At 38.6% G+C, this 24,083-nt stretch overlaps 1 protein-coding gene across 1 annotated transcript in view; it reads left to right on the top strand.

Moving 5' to 3' along the window:
* The window catches only part of LOC139724784 (protein CLEC16A-like), a gene marked incomplete at its 3' end in the record, with an annotated part of 97,558 nt that overhangs the window by 10,794 nt on the left and 62,681 nt on the right, over positions 1–24,083 (top strand). Inside the window, exon 2 of the mRNA XM_071635901.1 lies at positions 23,484–23,612. Coding sequence (XP_071492002.1) covers positions 23,484–23,612 — 129 coding nt within the window. The remainder of the gene's footprint in view (positions 1–23,483; positions 23,613–24,083) is intronic.

The raw sequence follows: 24,083 nt of genomic DNA, 5'->3' as shown, positions 1-24,083 counted from the left end.
ACTCAACTGGAGCAGGAATGGCAACTGAATAAATTAGTGTAACTCTAGGCCAGGTGTATGGCGTCTCGCTCGTCTCTTTGAAATTCCAGGTTGTTATTGTTTGACCCAATAACGGAATTGTAGACAGGTTTTATGTTGCTATAGAGGTATCTTGTGCCACATGAGTAGAAGGCATCACTGTTTAGTAGTAGTAATGAACTTTTTCATGTCCCTCCATGTCAATTATAGTGTGTTCAAAGGGGTTGTGTGTCTATCTGCCAAAGAAAAGGAGAACCTTATTTTCGTCATGGCTATTTCTTTATACGTAACCGTAGGTGATGAGTGTTGTTGGTGTCTGAGCAGTGAATAACACAGCATCAGGCTACGCGCTAAGCGTTCAATTTGATATATCTTTATTTATGTAGTCAATCGCTGCTAATGGAGAACTTTACAGAATTATGTTATGACACCTTTCACTGAAAGTTTGTAAAGCAAAGTTTATGGACAAGGCAAGCAATTGTACATGAATACCAATGATTTCAGAGGGAAATTATGGTATACCTAAATGTAAGGGTATCATTGCTTTGGAATTGCTGAGACAATATCTTGGCACGAGGGCTTCCACCTTTAATAACTGATCCCTTTGAAGATGTGTCGGTCACGGGTGATCGTCATGATTCATCTTTCACGTAGAAGCTTCCGTTCCACACTCTTAGTTCGAGAAGACTTACCATCATACTTCAAATTGTGATTAAAGGTAAAGACTTAAAATCAGACAAGTTGACGTGTTATGTCTATGGGAGGTGATTTTTTTTAAACCATGCATTGACTTGACAACGTTTAAGCACCTTTATTTCAGCTGATTTTGCTTCATTTCCTCTGAAACTTAAGTATGTGGTAGCTCAGACAATAAGCTGCAGTAACCATGCATTTTATTTTTTCAAATCTCCTCATCAGGTTGATAATTTTGCAGCTAAAAACTGAAAATGAGAAAGGAATGTGGACCAAACGATTCCTGAATCATCTTTCACATATAAGCTTACGTTCCTCAGTTTTTCTCGTCAAGACGTACATGGCCAAGAGGATAAAGGCGATGTCACAAGAGACGTGAGGTTGCACACGTACGGGTTCGAACCCCATAAGAGCACGAAGCAAAATACTTACATCTTTTGCTTTTTTTTTTCTTTTATGGAGTATTCACCTTCGTCCATGTAGAAATCACATTTTCATGTAAACGTACACACACACACAGGCACACACACACACACACACAGGCACACACAATATCCCTTTGTTTTGTGTTGGAGACCACATTGCTTTGACTGGCAACTTGGACTTGAAATTACAAATGTTAAAGTGAAGATTACTCTTAAAAGACCCCATGGCCATGTTTGATTTTCTTTTACAATATAAAGACCTATTGGTAAATATTCATTCACATATCCTTTCCAATCAACTTACTTGGACACGCCGACACCACACGAATTTTCAATTGGTTGCATGACAGAAACAATTTCATCTGAATTATGTAGGACTGTATAAAGAATTGGACTTCACAAATATTTCTCAATATTACTGTACTTCAAGTCGCTACTTAACATTATTTTCGTTGTCGATCACTGAAAATGAGAATGGAATCTGGTCGAAACGATTCCCGATTTATCTTTGCAACTGTATATTGATCGAATCCACGCGGCCACTCGTGGGAAGTTGAATAGGGCTATCAGTCACTTGACGTATATCGCCAAAAAAACTGAATATCAATGTAAATTTGTGTTGTGTATAGCATACATAGATAGATTTAAGTTTCGCAGAAGATCTTCGGATCTTCCGTGTGGCAGAATCGCTTAGCACGCTGCGTGTTTATAATGCCCGACCGGAAGGAGGGAAGTTAATCGAGTCCCGCAGGACTTTTTCCTTTTATTTCTTTTTTCTTTCTTTTTTCTGCAGTTCAGCTTCACTCTGATGTCATGAACACAGCTACTCTATTTCCCTTGTTTTGTATTGGAGTTTGGAGGTTGGGTTTGCTTCTTTAATTTTGTCACACGTAATGTTGTAAATTGCCCCTTGAAACAGTATCCCGCGCTTGCCACCATTCGTTTTCTCTTTCCTTTTCTCTTCATTTGTTCTTGTTATACTGTAGCAGGATATTTAGGAACGTGTACGTTTACATAACTAACAGGAATGGGAACTGAATTAATTAACTCTAGTCCACGTGCATGCGTCTCGCTTATCTCTTTGGAATTCCAGGTTGTTATTGTTTGACCAAATAACGGAGTTAAAGACAGGCAGGGAAGGAAGTGACTTGATATTGCTTCATAATGAGGAATTTCGGGCAACACCTTTCCAAGTGTAGTGATTATGACGGGGTTCTCTGTCGTTTATTTTCGTCATGGCTGTTTCACTAGTTTAGCCGTAGGTGATATGTTGTTGGCATCTGGGAGAATAGAACAGATCAGTACCAAACTGGAATAGCCCTATAAGCAATGTGGTAAGCGTTCAATTTTCTGCATTATCTTTCTTCTTTAAAGTCAATCACTACTGATCGAAATACACAATATAATATGACACGTTCCACTAGTAGTTTTGGAAAAGGGAGTTAATGCACGATGCAATGATAAATGTGCTACCATTGATTTTAGAGACGTTATTGTGGTGTGGTACTGGTGATGGTAAGGGAACCATAGATTGCTTTTAAAGTGATGAGACAATCATTGGACCTTTGCATCAAGACCGTATTCCCATCTAGAATATAATGCATGTTCGTGCGGCGTTTTTTAAAATCCTGACGTGGACATTTTCTTTTTCTTGTTTTTAATTTAAGAATGTTATATCTAAATTTGTTTCTTTCCCCTAACATTTTTTTTTTTTGGTTGAATATAAAGTTGGACGTTCCGTGACCGAGTAGAAGAGCAGCGATTTAGTTACAGTTTCAATGCATCTTGTTTACCATCTTCTCTGACATTAAATTGATGGTTTTTATATTTGACATTGTCTGTCTATTTGCCTGTTTATGCTCATAAAACACTGCTATAACAACTAATACCTTTGCTTCACTTGTCACACGCAATGATATGGATTGCAGTTGTGCATTCAGTTTTACTTCTGCCACCTCTCGTTTTTCTCTCCCCTTTTCCCTCACTTTGGTTTTGTTATACTGCAGATGGGAATGATTACACTAACATAACCCAACTTGAAGTAGGAATGAGAACTTAATAAATTAACTCTAGGCCAGGTGAATATAGCGTCTCGCTCATCTCTTTGAAATTTCAAGTTGTCATTGTTCGACCAACGGAGTTGAAGACAGGCTTTATGTTGCTATAGAGGTATCTCGCGCCACATGAATGGAATGCATACGCTGTTTAGTATTAGTAATGATTTTTTTCATGTCCATCCCTGCCAATAAAAGTGAAGTGTGTTTGACGGGGATCTGTGTCATTCTGCCTATGAGAAAGCAAAGTTTTATTTTCGCCATGGCTGTTTCTCTATGCTTGGCCGTGGGTGATGGGTGTTGTTGGCATCTGGGCAGTAAAGAACCGAGTATCATGCTATAATACCCCCCCCCCTTAGGTTCTAAGCGTTCAATACGGTGATATATCTCTCTTCTTTATCGTGTCAATCACTGCTGATGGAATTGCAGAGTTATGTTATGACACGTTTCACTCAAAGCTTAAAAAACAAAGTTTATGCACGATACAAGGATTAAATGGTGCATGAGTCCAATAGGCCATTGATTCTTAATAGATGAGAAATTATGATATGCCTATAGTAGGGGTGTCATTGATTAGGAATTAATGACATGATTAAGCACTCCTTCCACTTCTAACTGTCCCCTTTGAATGTGTGTCGATCACGTGAGATCGTCATAAATTATCATTCACGTATAAGCTTACGTTCAAAGTGTACTCTTAGTTGGAGGAGACCTATAGTTACATGGTTAAAGGCAATGTCTCTTTCGCTGGAGCCGTACGTTTGGCCCGTTTTTCTTTTGCCCTTTTCTCTTTAATTGAGGTATCACTTTGGTCCAGGATAAATCACATTCTCATGTAAACAGACTCACTTGCTCTAGATCCCTTGTTTTGTATCAGAGGCTTCATTGGCTTTACTGCTGGTAAATCTCACAGGCTTGTATATAGCTGTAAGAGCTCTCTGAACTGATCATTATGATAGCAAGATTAGAGGGAGTCATATTGGTTATGTAAATAATGGTCAAAGGTCATGTTTTAAAAGGCCACTGTTAAAGCCAGGATGGTTATAAACACTTAATTGTCATGTTTTATTTGTACGTGCCGAGGATCCCTTGGACCCCGTTTACAGTGCGAGGCTCGGGCGCGGCTCGGGCGCGCCGAGCCCACCTTCATTTCGGTGTAAACGCGCAAAAGGCCAAATGCGGGGCCAAAATTGGCCTCGCATTAGGCCACGCTCTGGAGGTGGTCTCGGCCGCGACCAAGCTGCGGTCGCGCCCGGCCTTTTTCTCAGTGTAAACGCAAACTGGGCTAAATGCGCGGCCAATTCTAGTCTGGCTTCCAAACCCTAGCCTGTACTATTTCGCTATTCAGGATATTAACCACTTCAACGTCGAAAACTAGTATAGTTTAAGGTGGTTTTGTCCTGCAAAGGATTTTCTCCTTCGGCAAAGGCCTTTGCCCGAACGGCGACTTCTTCGCCACGGAATTCAGTTGGCAAAGGATCTGAAAACCAGACAATACCAAATTGCGTTTGTTTACAAGTAGAGCGCCACTATGACAAAATATTGAAAGGTTTGAATCAAAAGCGCGGCCGAGTCCGGCAGTGTAAACGGACTAAATTGCGGGGCTCGGCCTCGCAATTGAGGTTGGCCATGGCCGCGGCTCGGCCACGGCTCCACCCAGCCCCGCACCGTTAACGGGGTCTAAGTTTATGCACTGTACGTACTCAAAAAGTCCGTAAATCAACTTAGTCGCACACGCACAGAATTTCCACTTAGTTTGTGTGACAGAAAAACAAATGTGATCTGAATAATGTAGGCCCAAAAAAGTTCAACTAAGTATCTCATTATAACTTCCAGGTGCTACTTGTATATTGCATTCTTTTCTTTGTCGATCACGGATGACCGATATCTGATGACCCCAAGCGTATCACCTAACTCGTCTTCAGTGTGACGAGTTTCATATCTCGTTTCATGTTTATTTTCATGTGGAAATTTTACCGTATAATGCGTGATGTATCATTCAAATTTTTCATTGATGAACACAATTACATCTTATGCCTCGATGTCCTTTGTGTCCAATCAAAATGGCCTTGACAGTGATGTCTATGTGAGTGGTTCCCTATGGGGTATTGATTTTGGTATTTCAGAATGCATTGAATATATTGCAAAAATCATTTTGCCTAAATCTGCATGTCATTGTTTTTCTAGTGTATTTTAAGAATATATGTCTTGGATTGATATTGGTCAAGTAAGAAAAATCAGATGTTTAAATGAGAAAAAGTATATTCATTGACATTTCACATAAATGTGGAACAGTGCCAACATGTCGCAGTCATAGGACTGCAAATACTGATGGCTCTGCTAGTTGCCAATAGAATAGTGTGTATGTTCGTTGACTTGGTTTTATTCAACTGGTGCTTCTAATGCTAAGTCAACTGGATGACATTTTTTTTTTCTTGCTTGGTTGTAACTGGCTGCCTGTTTAAACAGCAGAGTTTCAGACCAGATTTTCCCATAATTGTACTGTATACACGTGTACATACTAACATTGATTGATGATAGTGTGCACATGCTGTGATTAATCCCGTACATTACTGAGTGCATGCTGAGGTGAATCATGGTCATTTGATTGGAAAATTTACTTCCTTTGGTCCTGTATTTTACACTGTGATAATACACGTAGGAGGAGAAAATATGTTTGTTGAAGATAATTATTGAGAAATCATAATTAATGTCACATTTACAGAAGAAGATTTATTTTGGTCATCACTTGTGACCATATATGTAAGCAGTATAAATGTGTCACTCTTGCCAAATGTGTTGGACTTGTGATACTTGAAGGTAACTTGACTGCAATAATTATATTATATTGGATGGCTATGAATGGGATACCAGGGAATATTGCAGGAGTTAGGGCCAATATTGACCCTAACGAGTGCAATATTCCCTGGTATTCCGTGAATCAAGGCCATCCAATATAATTATTATCATCTATACAATCAAGTAGAGCAAGCATACACTGCACAAAATTACCCGGCTTCTACTTGTCTTTGAAGTTGACTCGGCAGTCCCATCCCAGCGCTGAAAAGGGGAAGCCCCTAAAACTGTGTATGAAACAAACAACTAGCAAGATGTTTGCGCGCTTGTGAAATGTAACAAAATGACGCCCACTAGTAGCAATTTGTTTACGCATTTAGCAAGCGCTCATGCAATAAACGAGACAGAATTGAATATGGAGTGATCTTGAACGGCAAGTAACAACGGTAGCCTATGGGGAATTAATACATTGGTCTATGCGTTTCGTTCAATATGCTCTGATATTGAACGGTAAAAATTGAGCGGACTACAATACACGTTTTTAATGCGCCGCTAAAACGTCCTATATAGATGATAATATACTATACATGTAGCTGAAATTGAACAAATTATGCATGTAATGACACACTCACAAAATCCATCTCAGTGTGATATTGATTGGATTGCTGTCTCAGAGAAATCAGTAGCAATCAAATACACAATTATGACAAAGTAGTGTGCGCTACATACAAAGAAAAGTGTCTCATCATGAATCTAGATACTTTCACGTTGCAATGGCATGTACTTGTACATTGTACGTGTAAATTCTGTGTGCCTTTTTGCTGGTAGGGTATTCTGCACCCCTTCTCTTGAACTTTTGGATCTTACGTGTACATTAAGTCGTCTCATCTGTATTGATTTAACTTCATGCATGTCTGTATACATGTTGGTACATGTTGTAGCTGCTGGTTTAAAATTCCCTTGCAAATTTCCATCAAACATGCTTTAGGTTGAGCCTTTTATGTATGTGAGTTTGCCTTTGGGGGTAGGAACAGGGAGGTGAGAATAAGCAAAGTCACCTCCCTGGTACAGGGATGGGGAATTTAACCCTGAATTTAGAGCTTATTGACCTTAATAGGGGAAACAATTGCTTAGACAACATACAAGCTGTAATACAGACTGCAGTAGTGAAATACATGAAAGTCGAGGATGTAATGGAGAGAGGTATAGGAAAAGAGAGAGAGAGGTAGAGGAATGTAATCTTGATTTTGTTAATTCTTTCAGATAAGCTGCAGAAAATTCACAGCTAGGCTTAAAGTTTCCCTTTTCTATTTTTAGGTGATCTTTTTATTGTTGTTCAAATTGTTCTCTCAAGCTGGCTCATCAGTCACCTGGAGTGTACTTATCAATTCAGAGTACATGTAGCTGAATTATTACATTGCTGTCATGATGGTATCAATCTTCCCCCTCTTCTTTACATGCAAGCTCTTGCCTTTCAGGCTTGCACCATATGAAACCAAGTACAGTTGTACCCTTCTAATTCAGTGTTCCCACATCAAGCATTCTCAATACATGATGGATGTGACATTTTGAGACGGATTACCACGAAGACCTTTTTTGTAGTTCAAACTGGTCCTGAGAATCCATGTGTTGATGGAGACTTTACCTATCCTGAACAAACAAACAAACAAACAAACAAAAGATGTACAAAAACAAATTATTGATTTCCTCCAACTGTGCAAGCTAAAAATGTAAAACTAACACTTGAGTTAGAACTGGAAAATTGAACTCCAAATGTGAAAGTCCTAGAACCTCATGCAGACCTCTGCCCAGTCAGCTTAATCACCCTGAATTTTGTGCAGTTTACACATGAAATCCATCTCTATTTTGCTGTTGATGAATAGTACTAGTACTTTAATACTGAATGTAATCATCTATCTATTCTTAAAAATAGCAGATCCAGAATGCTGTCAGTATTCACATCATATTCTGTAGCATTAGGCAGTTGCCCTATTTTGATGTTATTGTTGTTCTTATGTACTATCCTTGGCATTCTTTAAAGGGAAGGTACTGTAAACCCAAAGAACAATGTGGAGTGAGTGAAAGCAGCAACATTAGTAGAACACATCAGTGAAAGTTTGAGGAAAATCGGACAATCGATGCAAAAGTTATGAATTTTTAAAGTTTTGGTGTTGGAACCGCTGGATGAGGAGACTACTAGAGGATATGACGTATGAGTGGACAACAATACAAAGAAAAGATAAAGGAAATTCAACAAAAATTCATTTTTCTAGAATTATGAAAGAGCAATGGACCAACCGCTTTCAGAAAGCAGGAAGAATAATTGCTACCCTTAACATATGTCAATATCAAGTTGATGGAATTTGTAATTTTCATGAAAAATGGATTTTTGCAGAATTTTCTTTATATTTTCTTGGTATTGTTGTCCACTCATACGTCATAACCTCTAGTAGTCTCCTCATCCAGCAGTTCCAACATCAAAACTTTAAAAATTCATAACTTTTGCATCGATTGTCCGATTTTCCTCAAACTTTCACTGATGTGTTCTACTAATGCTGCTGCTTTCACTCAATCCACATTGCTCTTGGGGTTCTGTACATTCCCTTTAAGGAGTCTCAACTTTGAAACTGCCTCATACAGCAATTCACACTGTGTAGGAAAAACAAGTTTGTCAACCCTCCATGAAGGTAGCATCCACTATGTATATTACCAAGATTCATGTACTGTAGGAAAGTTACAGTATGCATTCAGTATGATTACCCATGTATCCCCTTTGATACTGCACTTGTATTGCGATAAAAAGCTGTGTTTTTAGATTGAAAAGTGTCTGGAAAGAAATTGTTTTGTTTGTGCAATCTGATATCATTCAGGAAATTGACAGGATGTGAAAGTTTCTTCTTGCTTCACTTAAAGTTTCTACAAAGTAACATTTCCATGACATGGTGCATAGCAAGTTGGAAAACTCAACGCATCAATTTTGTTTTGCTTTTAAAAAAAAAATACCGGTACTCTTCTCAAAACAGTCTGTCATAGACTTATATCAAAGCCTGTTATCGATTATTGAAAAAAGCGCATTACATTATATATCCTCTTTGTACTTTGTTAGTACTGAAAAAGGCTATTCTATTCAAATGGCAGAATATTTGGTACTATTTGGTTTCATCTGCAAATTGTAAATAATGCCTTTGAAAGTGGTTGGTTCCACTTTTTAAGAACATTTCTTGTGTCTATGACCCCGTTTACACAAATCGAAAGGCCGGCCTTTCGGTTGGTGTAAACGCACAAAAGTCGAAATCCGGTACCAAATGGGGTACCAAATTGCGGTACCAAATGGCGGCCCGAGACTACCTCAAGGAGGTAGTCTTGGGCCGGCCTTTCGTTGGTGAAAACGCAAGCGGACCCAAATGCGCGGCCCTGGCGGCCCTCCAGCTCAGCGAGCAGCTCTAGAAATCACACAGACATCACACACCGGTTCGTTCGGTTTCATTTTGCTTTCACTTGTACTTCCATTGTGTCATTTTGTGCAGCTGGGGTCGGTAACCTGCGTACAGAAAACCGGCTGCTATCTCAATAATTTTAAAGATTATTTTCTTCTGGACAGGTAAGAATAGATCTTTATATACATACTGTATGTACATCTGATGATTTGTTTACCCTTTGTTTACCCGCTCGAAAACAAAAATAGTTGTTTACCATTAGAGCGCCACAAACGACGAAAAGGAAACATGTGGGAGGGGATTTCTCTCCGAGGCTGCTGCTCGACAAGGCAGTGTAAATGCACGAAAATGCGAGTCCGAGGACCGCAAAGCGGGCCGGCCCGTCACTGTAAAACGGGGTCTATGTTGTACTCTGTTGCAAAGGAAGTTTATGTTGTCGTCAGCTACATCTATCAATTGCCACTCACAGTGTGAGTTACTATTCCCCTGGTAGTGATTCATGGGGGGAGGGGGATGGGACGTCATATACTGTAGAGTCCTCTCAAACATTTCTGGAGCTAACCGAGTCGATTTGGAGCAGCCATGCAAATTTCTTCAGTGTTGTGAATAGGGAGGTAGCATTGTGCTTCTTTTTGCCTTGGAGGCAGCCAATATAGAGTATACCCCTCGAGATATAGCCAATATACACTGTAGTCTTGTGCTTTGAAGTTTTGTGTTTCTCAGGTTAGGATCTCACATCATATTGATACAAATGACCAGACCTTTGTTTTGTTTTGCTTGGTTTTTTGTTTCATTTCAATCTGAAGTGTGCATCACTAAAGGAGAATGAAACTCAAATCTTGTATGTGGATTGAGTGAATGCAGCAACATTAGTTCAATGTAGAACACATCAGTAAAAGTTTGAGGAATATACATTGTAGGATAATCTGTTGAAAAGTTATGAATTTTGTAGTTTTTGTGCAGCCATCATTGGATGAGAAGACTACAACATTATTTGACATACACTTACATAAACGCTTTGATTCAAATTGGCCATTTCACTGAGAAACTCTCTCTTGTATTTTGATCAATACATCTGTAGATATGATAACAATGCATGCATGAAGATACTGAAATGATACTGTGGAATATAATACTACGTGTTTAGATAAGATCTGTGAGATATGTCAAATGATGTACATTGTACATGTATGACCACTGGGGATCAAAAGACAATCTTTCTCAACTTTCACTATATGTTGCGGAAATGAATGAAAAGATCAACTACAGTGTACATGGTATCATCAGGCCACAACACACACACACTCTAAGAGCCCGTTTACACTGACTTTTGGGCTGGCCTAAAAGTCGGTGTAAACGCACACTGGCCCAAATGCGGTACCAAATTTGGACCCGCATTTGGACAAGCTCCAGAGGTTGTCTTGGGCCAGCCCTGGGCCGACCTATTCTGGGTGTAAACGCACGCTGGCCCAAATGCGGTACCAAATGCGAGTCCTGCTTCCTTTCCGCAGCGATCGTGACTTAATTGCGTAATGTTATGAGTGCTTATATCGTGCATGCTGTCTTGTCTTGTCTTGAAGGAGCAGAGAATTCTGTCCTGCAGTGTCTCACAATGTTTCATCTCTGTAATTTTTTTTCCTCACTCCAGAAAATTTGTGCGTAGGTAAGGATGGTGAGAAACTGTGAAATTGATTTTTGTTGGGTAGTGGTGGCGAATCGATACGATAGAGGTTCACGTTCACAGAATTGCATACGTACACAATACACATTTCCCGCGGGCGCGCTCCAATGAAATCATTGTTCACATGCAGAGCACTGCTACCATCAGAGCACTGCTACCATCAGAATATTTATATATAGGTCGGCCCAAATTCTCGGTGTAAATGCACACTGAGTACCGCAATTTGGGCCGGCTCTGGGCCGGCCCTGGGCCGGCCTAAAAGTGGTCAGGCGGTGTAAACGGGGTCTAAGAGTTGCTGATTTTTGCATTGTGTTTCAGAACTTGATTTTGGACAACTGTTCTCTTCAGGTGTGTGTATCGTACACATACAGATCTTCCATGAGAATTGTTTTTCCTGTCCTCTGGTTGAAGTGGTATAAAGGAAAAAGGAGTGCACGGGGTCCATTGTTCACAACTGAAGAACAGTGGTGGTGATCTGACAGAAATATCCACTTGACTGTATCATATTGTGCACATTGGTACAATGTATGTACATGTACATGTACATGTAGTCTGTACATGTAGTGTGCGCTAGGAAAGAATTGTCTGGAATCCAGGCTGATTTGTGACCTTTTTCGTCCAGTAATCAAGTGCACACAGGAAACCAAAAATCAGAGTGTAACTTATACGTTTTGTACCCTACCTCCTACAATGTACATGTACAACATACATGCAGTGCATTTGTTCTCACAAAAAAATGAGAAAATGAGATTAAGGTACAGCCTGCAATATGTGCATTAAAAACATGCAGATTACTACACATGTTGTATCTGCTTGTAAGTTGTATACAAGCTGTGTGCATGGCACGGTCAATAAGCCAGTTTGGAGATAGCTCATGTGCACATGAGTACAAATGACCTTTCACTTTTCTCAGTTGGTTAGGCACTTCACTCAATTCAAAGTGACATAATGCAACAGCTTGCCCAACATAGCAATTTATGGAATTTGTATTCTAGCAAAGAATGAACCTGTGTAGATGAAGTGACCAGAATGGTTGTCAATCAACACTTTGGGAAGCATCCATTTCATTGTGCTGTTATGAGTACCGGTACATTAACAAACTTTTTTCTGTTAACATTGCCAAATACCAGGCTTGCTGTCAGGTGGATGTACTGGCAGGCACCATTTATATGGATTACATGAATAATCATAACATTACAAATGCTCATCTCAGTGAAATTAAAAACCAACCTGTCTCTGGGTACAAATGACCTTTTTCTGCTCATGCTCACACTGGAACCCCGAACTGGCTTATTGAAAACAGTTCTGTATGACAAGAAAACTGACCTGCAGTAGATATCTACATTGTGACTAGCATACATATATCCATATCAAGCCCATGCCAACTCTTAGGTTTGTTTGTATGTCTTTCTATTTTGGCAAATGACATTTTGATCTGCGCACCCATTTTTCATATCCACTTGTGAGATCTGGTATCTGAGACAATATACAGAACATATATATACGTATATATTTTTTTTTTTTTTTTCAGTAGCATCCTGCCTTGCACAAAGGCTAGGTTTTAAGCCTGCACCAAGGAGAAAACGCCATGCATTTAATGTATGCTGCCCTCTACACCGCATCACGTGTGTGTGCATACACTGAAATATGCCTCAGCTTCCCAAAGGGCTATTTGCATAGATGACATTGCGGTGCATTCAGTCTTCATCCGGCAAGAGTACAGGGGGTGTGTTTACTTGCTGGGCATCCGAGTCTGAGGATTTCTCGTGCACATGTCTCAACACCATTGCATTATGCTCATTGCAGTAATCAATTGCATGCTGTTTTCAGTATTATGTGAGAAGCATTCCCATTTAAATCCTGTATTTCCAGTGCATTTCCAGATTTTGTTGTGGTATGACTCTGAACAAACTTAAATATGATTCATTGAAACCCACTTGAAAACTGGTGAAAGATTCTTTATGAAATCAAAACAACTGTTAGGTTTGTCAGAAGATTAGCAATACAAATTTCTGATTTAGTGGTGAACCATTGTATCTTTTTTTTTTTTTATTTATACCCCCACCCACACATAGTGTGTAGGGGGGGTATATTGACCGATTCGGGTTCGTTGAGGGCAGCAGACATTTTACGGCACAGGGCGCAGCCATAGTGGGTGTATCGTGTGTATCAGCCGACCCCCCCTGCTCTCCCCCACCCCCGGGCAACATGTTTATCACGCACTTGTAACAAAGGTTCGCGCACTAGCAAGCATTCGCGCACTCAGTACGAGACGCCCATTGGCTAACGCAGTTTTTCATTCTGCGCGCATGCTAATGTAGGGAGAGGGGTGGGGGAGTGTGGAGGGGGGGTCGGATGATACACCCAGTATGGCTGCGCGCATGCCAAAAGTACACATAGCGCGTCACAGAATCGGTCAATAGGAATCATCCTGAGGTCGGGCGGGCGGTCGGGCGGTCGGGCGGTCGGTCCGTTGCAAAATCTTGTGGGTCGAACTCCTCTCTCATTTTTTGAGCAATTGACCCCAAATTTGGCATGTGTGACCACTATCAAAGGTAGATGTGCAAGACACCTTTTTCGTTAGTATCACATAATGCGTTGCCATGGAAACGGCATATTTTCGTAAAAAACTTGTGGATCGAACTGCTCTCTCATTTTTTGAGCAATTATCCCCAAATTTAGCATGTGTGACTGCTATCAAAGGGAGATGTGCAAGACACCTTTTTCGTTAGTATTGCGTAATGAGTTGCCATGGCAACGGCAAATTTTTAAAAAATCTAGCAAAATGTTGTGGATCGAACTCCTCTCTCATTTTTTGAGCAATTGACCCCAAATTTGGCATGTGTGACTGCTATCAAAGGTAGATGTGCAAGACACCTTTTTTATTAGTATCGCATAATGCGTTGCCATGGCAACGGCATATTTTCATAAAAACTTGTGGATTGAACAACTTTCTCATTTTTGGAGCAATCAACTTCAAATTTGGCATGTGTGACCGCTATCACAGGCAAATGTGCAAGAGACCTTTTTCATGATTATTTCATAATGCGTTGCCATGGCAACGGAAGATTTTCATATAAATCTTACAAAATGTTGTGGATTGCTCTAATCTCTTAGTTTTGTAGCAATTCAGTTTGAATTTGGGATATGCGATCAATGTAATGTATATTTGTGCAAAACACATTTGATGTGTGTGGTGATGAATCTGTTGCCATGGCAACATAATTTTTTTTTACCAATCATACAAAAATGTGTGGATTAGCCTAACTCCTTCAGTTTTCAAGCATTTGGCTTAAAATTTGGCACATGTGACCACCATTGTATGTAGATGTGGATACTTACTACTTCGTCATTTTTTATCAATGTGTTGCCATGGTAACAGCATAGTTTGAATGAAAGTCATACGAAAATATTGTGGATGAAGTTAACTCCCTTAGTCTTAGAGCATTTGACTTGAAATTTGGCACACATGACCACTATAGTATATAGATGTGCAAACTTAATCTTTCGTCAGTGATGAACAATGCGTTGCCATGGTAACAGCTTTTTTAAACAAAAAAACATACAAAAATATTGTGGATTCAGCTAACTTTCTTTAGTCTTCAAGCGTTTAGCTAGAAATTTGGTACACATTACCACTGTGGTACGTAGATGTGCGAAGGTAATCTTTCGTCAGTGGTGATCAATGCGTTGCCATGGTAACGGCATATTTTGAATGAAAATCATACAAAAATATCGTGGATTCAGTTAAATCCCTCACTATTTGAGCATTTGGCTTGAAATTTGGCACATGCAACCACTATAGCATATAGATGTGCAAACTTAATCTTTTGTCAGTGGTGAACAATGGGTTGCCATAGTAACAGCAGCTATTCACTAGAATGCATACAAAAATATTGTGAATTCAGGTAACTACCTCAGTCTTTGAGCATTAAGCTTGAAATTTGGCACATGTGACCACTATAGTATGTAGATGAGCATACATAGTCTTTGGTCATTGTTGATCAATGTGTTGCCATGGTAACAGTATGTTTTGAATGAAAATCATTCAAAATAGTTTGGATTCAGTTAACTCCCTCAGTCTTTGAGCATTTGGCTTGAAATTTGGCACAGGTGACCACTATAGCATATAGATGTTCAAACTGAATCTGTCATTATTGTTGAACAATGCGTTGCCATGGTAACAACAATTTTTCACCAAAAAGCATGTGGATTCCGCCAACTCCCTCAGTCTTTGAGCATTTAGCTTGAAATTTGGCACACCTGACCACTATGGTATGTAGATGTGCAAACTTAACCTTTCGTCATTGTTGATCATTGTGTTGCCATAGTAACAGCATAGTTTGAATGAAAATCAATATAAAAATATTGTGGATTCAGGTAACTCCCACAGTCTTTGAGCATTTGGCTTGAAATTTGGCACATCCAACCATTGTAGTACATAGATGTGCAAACTTTGTATTTCATCATTTTCGAACAGTGTGTTGCCATGGTAACAGTGCATTTTGAATGAAAATCATACAAACATTTCGATTAGATCCTAACTCTCTATGTTTAGAGCGTTTTGGCTTCATATTTGGCACATGTGACCTCTACATTACCTAGATGTGCAAAAACTCTTTTGTCAGTGTTGAAAATGTGTTGCCATGGTAACAGTATATTTTGAATGAAAATGATACACTAATATTTTGAATTCAACTAAGCCCCTCATCCTGTTAGCATTTGGCTTGAAATTTGGCACATGTGATGGCTATGATACATATATATAGTTGTGCAAAACATCATTTTTTTCTTAATATCCAACATTGTGTTGCGCCGTGGTTATACAATTTTTAATAAAAACCATAGAAATCGTCAGTTTATTTATCTTGCTCACTCAGTTTTTGAGCACTTGACTTGAGATGTGGGACATTTGACTAACAGTGAGCAATACATTTATTTACTGTTGGACAGTGCATTGCCTTGGTAATTTTTTTTTTTTTCATTAAAAAGTTAACAAAAATCCTGGTTGAGCTAATTTCCTCAGTTGTGGGTGGGGGTATATTAATGACAATGAGTGATAGTTCTAGTTTTTACAAGAGAAGAGAGGGGAATAGGGGAGAAAGAGAGAAAAGGGGGGGGGGAGCATGCAGTTTTTGGTGAATGATTGGTTTTAGAAATACCAATTTAGAAGTCATTACTTGATGAACTTTATGAACCAGTTGTAATCAAACAATGCTACAAAGCCGGCACAGAAGATTATGAGCTCTTTAAAAATTAAAGCTTGTGTTAGGGCCTTGTATTTGCTGGCTTACTTCAGGATTCAACCTCACTTCCAAATAATGATTTAGTGAGAAATTAAATCAGTGCGACTTTGGTCTGTAAGTTACTTTCTTTAGCCTAATCTGGCAAATGTGTTATGTGATGTCCAATCCAAGACATTTATTAAATTATACAACACTGCGATTACTTCTAGTTGTATGATTATTTCCTTTTTGATGATAGTATGGTCATGCCTTATTTGCATATAGACTTGAAATGTTTGAAGTTCCCTCATGCTATTTATTTCTTATCTTTAATTTGATTTTTCACAGGGTGATAATTGATAGAGAATAATGACTTGTAAATTGATGGTAAATAGAACATTTGTTTTCTTCTAATTGTTCTGATGTACATACAAAAACTTGTAGACTGCTGTGAACCCCCCCCCCCCACACACACACACACACACAATTCACCTCGAGCTCTTGCACAGCTCTCAGGAAAGAACCCACCAAAATATTGAGTCGTGAGCAAACACCAAGCACCTGAGGACCATAATCAATAATGCAGTAAGCTCTGAAATACTGTACTCAACATAACGCCTCCCTCAAAGCTCAGCTTTTAGGTGATATGATGCATGTTCAAAGCATATTTTTTTTCTGTATTGCTATTTATGGAGCCAACTCAAGTCTCATTTAGTTGAGTGCTCAGTTGTCAAGCCAGGGCACTATGCTGTTGCCTAGTGGCTCATTTGTTTTTTTATTTTTACAAAAACGTATGTCATTCATCCAAGGGCTTTCTTGAAGTTGGAAGTGAAGTTTTTGTTGTCGTAGTTTCTGTGAAGAAGATAATTTTGTTGTCGATGCTGTCTGATCTGTCTGAGAGGAAATTCCATCATACAATTTGTAGTAATCAGTCATGTTAATATGATTTTCACAGGGAATTCACAGATTACAATACACAGAAGTGTAAATTTTTATTATGAAAAACTGTGAATATAAGATATTTAAAGGACAGTTTGTCCCAATGCTTTCTATGAAGTTGTTGCACATATAAATGTACTGCATTTAAGCTCACACTGTAGGTGCATTACAAATACATAGTGTATAAATTCATCTATTGGTTTATTGTTTGATTTACTGAGCGGAATGACCAGAGAAAAACAGGAGGACCTTGTCTGTGATTTGATGCTGTGGTAGTAATAAACAGGTGACTTGGTACTTGAATCCTCCATCAGCCAAAATCTTCAGTGAGAGGCGTGCACTGTATGACAGTGATTTTCAAATACTACTTCTTTGAGGATCCTGCTTTTGTTAACATACTTGAACACGTACATATGTGTTTCCATTATATGCATGTATGTGTATATCATATACACACATGCTACAAATTTTGTATGCATATTACATACATGTCTATACATGTAAGAGTTTGAATGCAAAAACTGATCTGCTTTTACCACTGATATATTTGAGATTAAATCTGCTGAAAAACAAGCAAAAAAGTCTTTGTATGTGTACAATATGTACATTGTACGTGTGCTTGTGTCTATTTTTGCACTGAATTCTCAATGTAAGCAAAGTATAGTTTACATTTGTAACATAAAAAATCTATGTACACTGAAGTTGACATTTACCCACATTTTGGAGATTGGACATTGTATGTATTACAGTCTCTGCTAAATCAGACAGAAATGATCGGTCAACACAACTTATGCCTATAGAAAATGGCTGACAAACGATGTTAATTTTTAATCTCTGCCCACACTAGAAATTATTTTGCATCCATTGTGCCACCCAAGAGCAATACAGAGGATACAAGATATCTTGCGTGCAGTTTCAGCCAGTGGCATGCATACACACATACTTGATTCATATTGTACGAACTAGCAGGACTGGCAACGTTGATACTGGATTGTGAATGTGGAGGAATACTGCCTTTGTGTGTTGAAATACTCAGATATGACAGGATGGCCAGTGGTGTGTGCTGTGCGTGTGCATTGAACGCATGAGATTTGTTCGTTGAGTTAGTACTGCTGTCGGTGTTCAGAAAGCAAATGCCATGAGGGGCATCTTCTGAGAAAATGGCATTAACGTGACAACATGCTCATTAATCTAATGTCTCTACATGTGTAGGATGCTTCTACGTACTTTGCTTTGAAAGTACACACTGTTTGTGTCAAAATATAGTTGTTGTTTTTTTTTCAAGTTACTCTTATTGGAGTAGAATGCAAGCCAATAAAATCTCTGTGCAGTGAGATCTTTTTATTTATTTTTTATTTATTTATTTATTTATTTTTTTGCTGAGAAGGAAAACATCAGCAACAACTTACAGACTTTTTGTGGCATTTTGAACACCCATCAAAAATTTGGTCTCTGACTGTATGAAGTGTTATGCATTGGGGTCAGTGAAGGAGCACATTTATAAGCACTGTGTGATTGACATCATTCTTTGAAGTGTATCAAAAGAGATGGAATCATTCATTTAAAGTTGGCAGGTTTCCCCTAAAAAGTTCTCATACCCTGTAGAAAGGAAGATCTTCTAATATCTACAGGGAATTTATTCCCCCCTTTTTTTTTGAGGGCATTCATATGGTAGTAAAATCAGAGTACCTGTCAATGGATTCTGTATTCATTAACACTCCTGATCATACATGTGCATCATGTAATTATAAGTAGCTGTTACATAAACACTGTGTATGTGCTAGTTGTCAGATTTTATGCTCATTTATGAATAAAGTAATCAAGTTGTGAAAGACTGAGAAATTTATGATATTAATATCAACTATTAGATGTACGTTGTTGCAGATATCCACACCCCTTCGTCTAGCTGGACAATATGTAGTAGCTAACAAGTATCATTTACAAAACAAAGGATGCAGTATGTTTTCATTTGAAGCTGTTTCTGCTCAATATCTGTAATTGGTGACTAGCAGGGGAGGGAGTCCACAGAATGTTAATCCAAAGGGCTTGAAATGATATTTAGGGTGTTGTAAGTTCCTTGACTTTCTCTCAGGACTTGCATGTCCAAGATAGCATTTGAGACCATGTGGTTGGAATTTTTTGTTTATTCCTGAACACAAAAGTCATTATTTGTTATATTTTATGGGTTAAACAGAACTGCAAAGTGCATAGCCTCACTTTTGTGCCTCTTGTGCACAGTGTGCACTCAACTTTCACTGTCAAAGTGGAAATTTTTGTGCAATTCGCATGACATGAAACTGGTGTGATAATAAAAAACCTTGTGCAAATATTCTGCTTCTCATACATAATTTATGTTTTGATATTTCATCTCTTTGATTCAGGGGAATTAAAACATGCAAAATTCATTTTATCCAGCAGAGTGTGCAAAAATTACTTGCGTGAAAATTTTCACCACTGTACTTCAGTACATGCTGCTTTTCTTCATATTTCAGTACGTCTGTCAAATAGATAGTTACTCACTTGTAGCATGGTATGAGATATGAAAATTTAATTGAGCAATTACAGTAAATCTCACTGATGATAGTAATCTATCATCAGGTATTTTTGGCTTAGGTATGGGTGACAGTGCTCCCATGGGTAGAACATTCTGACTTATTCTCCCATGGAGAAGATAAGAAATGGTCCACTCTTTATTACAGGATGACTGACTGATATTTGACCAACCAATGTAATAGCGTATATTGCAAAAGACTTGGAAGACTTCAAAACGATGTGAAAGAACTAAAATAAAAAAAAAAGATGAAAAAACATCATTGTATAATCATAAACTTCAGTGAGATGACTTCTCCCATAAAGCTGTCTCCTCATGTAAATCTTTCCATTCATCATCGCTCTGTCTGAACCTGAGCAATAAGTTTGCACCAATCTTTTTCCTCCCATACTCTGTATTCTGAGACGATGGTGCTTAGAGCATGCAGAGTTTTTGACATTTCATTGAATCCCACAAGGTAATTTCAGATCATTTCTGTAGGCGGTAAGTAGCTTTACATTGTGAAATGAGGGTGAGCTTTACTTCCTTGAGATCGAGAAGAAGTGATGGCAAAATTGTCTGACTGCATCATTAAACTACGCATATCATAGACCTCATTACTTTGGATCCAGATTTTAAAAAAGTATAAAAAGAAAAAAAAAAACTCATTGAAAAGTACTGTAAAAGTGAAAATTTTTGTGAAATTTTCATGAAAATTTACAAGTGAGAAAATATCTGCTTTAACAGTAATTTGATTCACATACTTCAGGACACAGGGAATTTCAAGCAGCGTTATATGCTAAGATAGCCCTTCAGAGCATCAGCCGCACACATTCCTCTATTCTAGAGTAGATACAGTATGTAGCATGGACTAGCTGTATTGTCATGCGGAAGCATGTGGTGGCTGCGACTGGATGCATGCAAGAGCCAGCAATATCACTGGACACTGTATGTTACATCCATTTGAAAGCATCAATCGTAGAAAAGTTTAGACAAATATTGTCCTCTTGTGTAGTTGATAGGCATTTCTGAGATGAGAGTACAATGTTTACAATTGATGGACTTGATAAAAACAAGATATTTTTGCGGTATGAAATTTTTCGTGAATTGGAGCTGACAGCCTTTTTTTGTGAACCGTGGCTCTCACAAAATTTGTGACATTAAAATGCACATGAACATTCTCTATTTTACAGTATCCGTCATACAACCGATCCGACCTGGCAGTAGAACGCCCACCATTGATTGCGATGTTCCAGTCGCGTAGGTGCATGCAAAATGCATGATATTGCAGCGGGTGTGAGATGGTTGCCATATGTATACTGCATAAGCTGTTGTCTTTACGTACAGATATTTTTAAAAATGAAGAGGTCACAGACAATTTTCGCGAGATGCCGTTTTAGCAAATTGACACCGAGGCTATCGTAAAAGTTCTATTACCCTATTGTAGCTCATGCCGATCATGGCGGTCTAACTGTGATTCACAAAATTTGCAATCATTAAACCATCGTGAAAATAACAGCTTATACAGTACATCATAGATTCGGCATACAAGTTGTACACATGCTCGCATGGGACATCACAGTAATGGTGGATTTTACTGCCAGGATGGATCAGTCTATAGCAAAAAACATTATCCTTGTCTGTTGGTATCCTTAAAGGATTGATCTGCAGTGACACTGCAGGAAGAGGATGTAAAACAACAACAATAGATGCTGGATTGAAGGGACTTTCCCTCAGGGTACTGAATTAACCTTTCACTTTAACACCATCCTGAAATCATATTGTCATTGAATGATGCCCATGGAACTAATGAAGTTAAATCACACTTAAGTTATACTAGTATGCCAGGTCAGCATAACTTTGTACTGTCATGCAATTTAATGTGTTATCAGTCATACCCATACCCACACACCTACATGTACTCTCACACTCAGTTTTGATGGTGTGTTTCCGAGCATTTGAACAATGAAAGTGTTGTATTGTGTTGTTATTATATTATAATTACAGTGTAGTAAAGGTATACTTTGGTACAATGGTCTAAGAGTCTTGAACAGTTAAGTGGCACTTAAAGTTTCTTGAAGGAAGACAAAAGCCCTTGAAAGGTCATAATTCATTGTAAAGTACAGTTGAACCTCTCATATCCGGACAAGTTGGGACCGGGGCTCATCCGGATAAGGGATTTGGCCGGATACGGGAGACTCAATGCTTTATACATGTACATATACATACACATGTACTGATGTAGCCCATTGTAGTACCACATGTAGTAATGTGTATACTGCAACCTTTTCATTGTTACGTTTGGGGATGTTTCGGGATGTTGAAATGTCTGAAGGTAAGCAATTTGGAAGGAATTTTGATGCAATGTATGTTAATCATATTGGAAGTAATATGTAATTCATGTGTGTTTGGGTAGGAGTTCTCAAGGAGTTGGGAATCCCCCTTTCTTCCCGTAATTATTTAAAAAAAATCACGGCGAGATTGCGTCCGGATAATAGAGAGATCCGGATAAAGGGAGGCCGGATAATAGAGGTTCAACTGTAAATTGAAATTAGGAAGTAACTGAGATATCTTTGCACAAATATGTTTTGGAGGCATTGTGGCTCAGTGGTTAAGACTACAAACTCTCAGTCTTGAGGTCTGTGGTTCAAGTTTACTGTCAGCAGCAGCTGTTCCTCTTGGCAAGGCACTTTGTCCTCATTATTATGAGAGTCTTGAATTCTTCTAGAGGGGACATGTAGCTGTCTGTTTAGTGGTTACTTTATAGTGGCACAGAAAAGTATATATGCACAAAACAGTTCCTCAGCTCTGGGATTTTTATCAAATTTATATGTAACCTTACTCTCTTGTAGGAGAGTTGATCATATCACCCGATGCTTTTTTTTTTTGTGGCTCTGAATTCCGTACTCAGGGGATGAAATTTTGGCCAAAATTAGCACCAGTTATTCACAAAGTCCTGAAAATTACAAATTTGGTGAAATTATGAAAATCATTCACTCCAATTTTTGTAAAATGTAATTCAAATGTACCCCTCTACAAAAAGTTGTCTTTTTTTCGTGGTGTAAAATCGCATTATAATTCCGGACACGATTTTTGTAATGAAATAATCAACATCATTTGCACCTTGTCCTTGCAATAGAGTCGAAATTCATACCTGCGATTCACCGTACACATTTATACTGAGCAGACGACAAAGAAAAAAAATCGGCAAATGAGGCTCAAATTTCATATTTTGCAGTAAGATATCAAACTTGAACATTTCGAACAGTTCACGTATTAAAACCTTGCGATAAATCGACATCTTCTTCTAGATCTGAGGTGAAGTGTGAATTTCTTAGCGTTTTTGCATGTCTATGTCGCATTTTTTGCGATTTTGGTCCATACAACGCTCTGTGAGGTTAGTCTACGAATACCTGCGCGTACTGAATGTCATTAGTACGTAAAAATGTGCGCGTCCAGAATTACCATGCTGTTTGGTAATACCATACCTGTATATGCCCAGATACAACTTAGACAACTTGTACTTTGTGGTTTTGGCTTTCCATGTTTGTGAAAAAAGAAAAGTGTATGCCATAAATTCAACTGTTTGGGAATCCATTAGGGATGTATTGAAATAAACTTTGAGCATTACACATGTACACTGTATGTAATCTTCTACATCATCATTCTTATCTGAATCTCATAGACTGCTCCATGGAGTACTGATGCGGAATGCCACGGTAACGGAGCAGAACCGCAGCCTCCTGGTGGAGACGCTGAGGTCCATCTCGGAGATCCTCATCTGGGGGGACCAGAACGACAGCTCTGTGTTTGAGTGAGTGTCCTCTTTACGTAATTCACCGCAAAGATTGCAAGCCTGTATATCAGAATGTCAGCTTGTATCATGCCGTCTGGAAATAGATTTGAAGCACAGGATTTGAGAGGTACACCATATGAAGTAACAATGCTTCACCAGAACTCCCAAGCTTTACCCTCAATAAGTCAAAAACTGGCGGAACAAACAAGTGAATTGTCATCAAATTATGTTACATGGAGAAGTGAAGAGAATTTATGATGAAATTCATGTGGCCTTTTCGAAAGAGAATGAAATCAGACAGAAAATTCTTGAGGTGTACCATGTGCAGTGGTAAATCAATATCAGAAGAAGAAGACCTCATTTTTGTGATCCTCTGATTGCAATGAACACACTTGTAAAGGCCAGTTGTACAACTTCCCCCTTTTTAATCAATACTTCTCCAGATTACGTAGTGAGGAGTGACAATTTTTTATGTGCGTGTGTGTAGAC

Source organism: Diadema antillarum, unplaced genomic scaffold, assembly GCF_040938485.1.
Source record: "Diadema antillarum isolate AM-2024a unplaced genomic scaffold, OU_Dant_1.0 scf00000229, whole genome shotgun sequence".
NCBI lineage: Eukaryota > Metazoa > Echinodermata > Echinoidea > Diadematoida > Diadematidae > Diadema > Diadema antillarum.
This window is presented reverse-complemented; position numbering and strand designations above follow the sequence as displayed.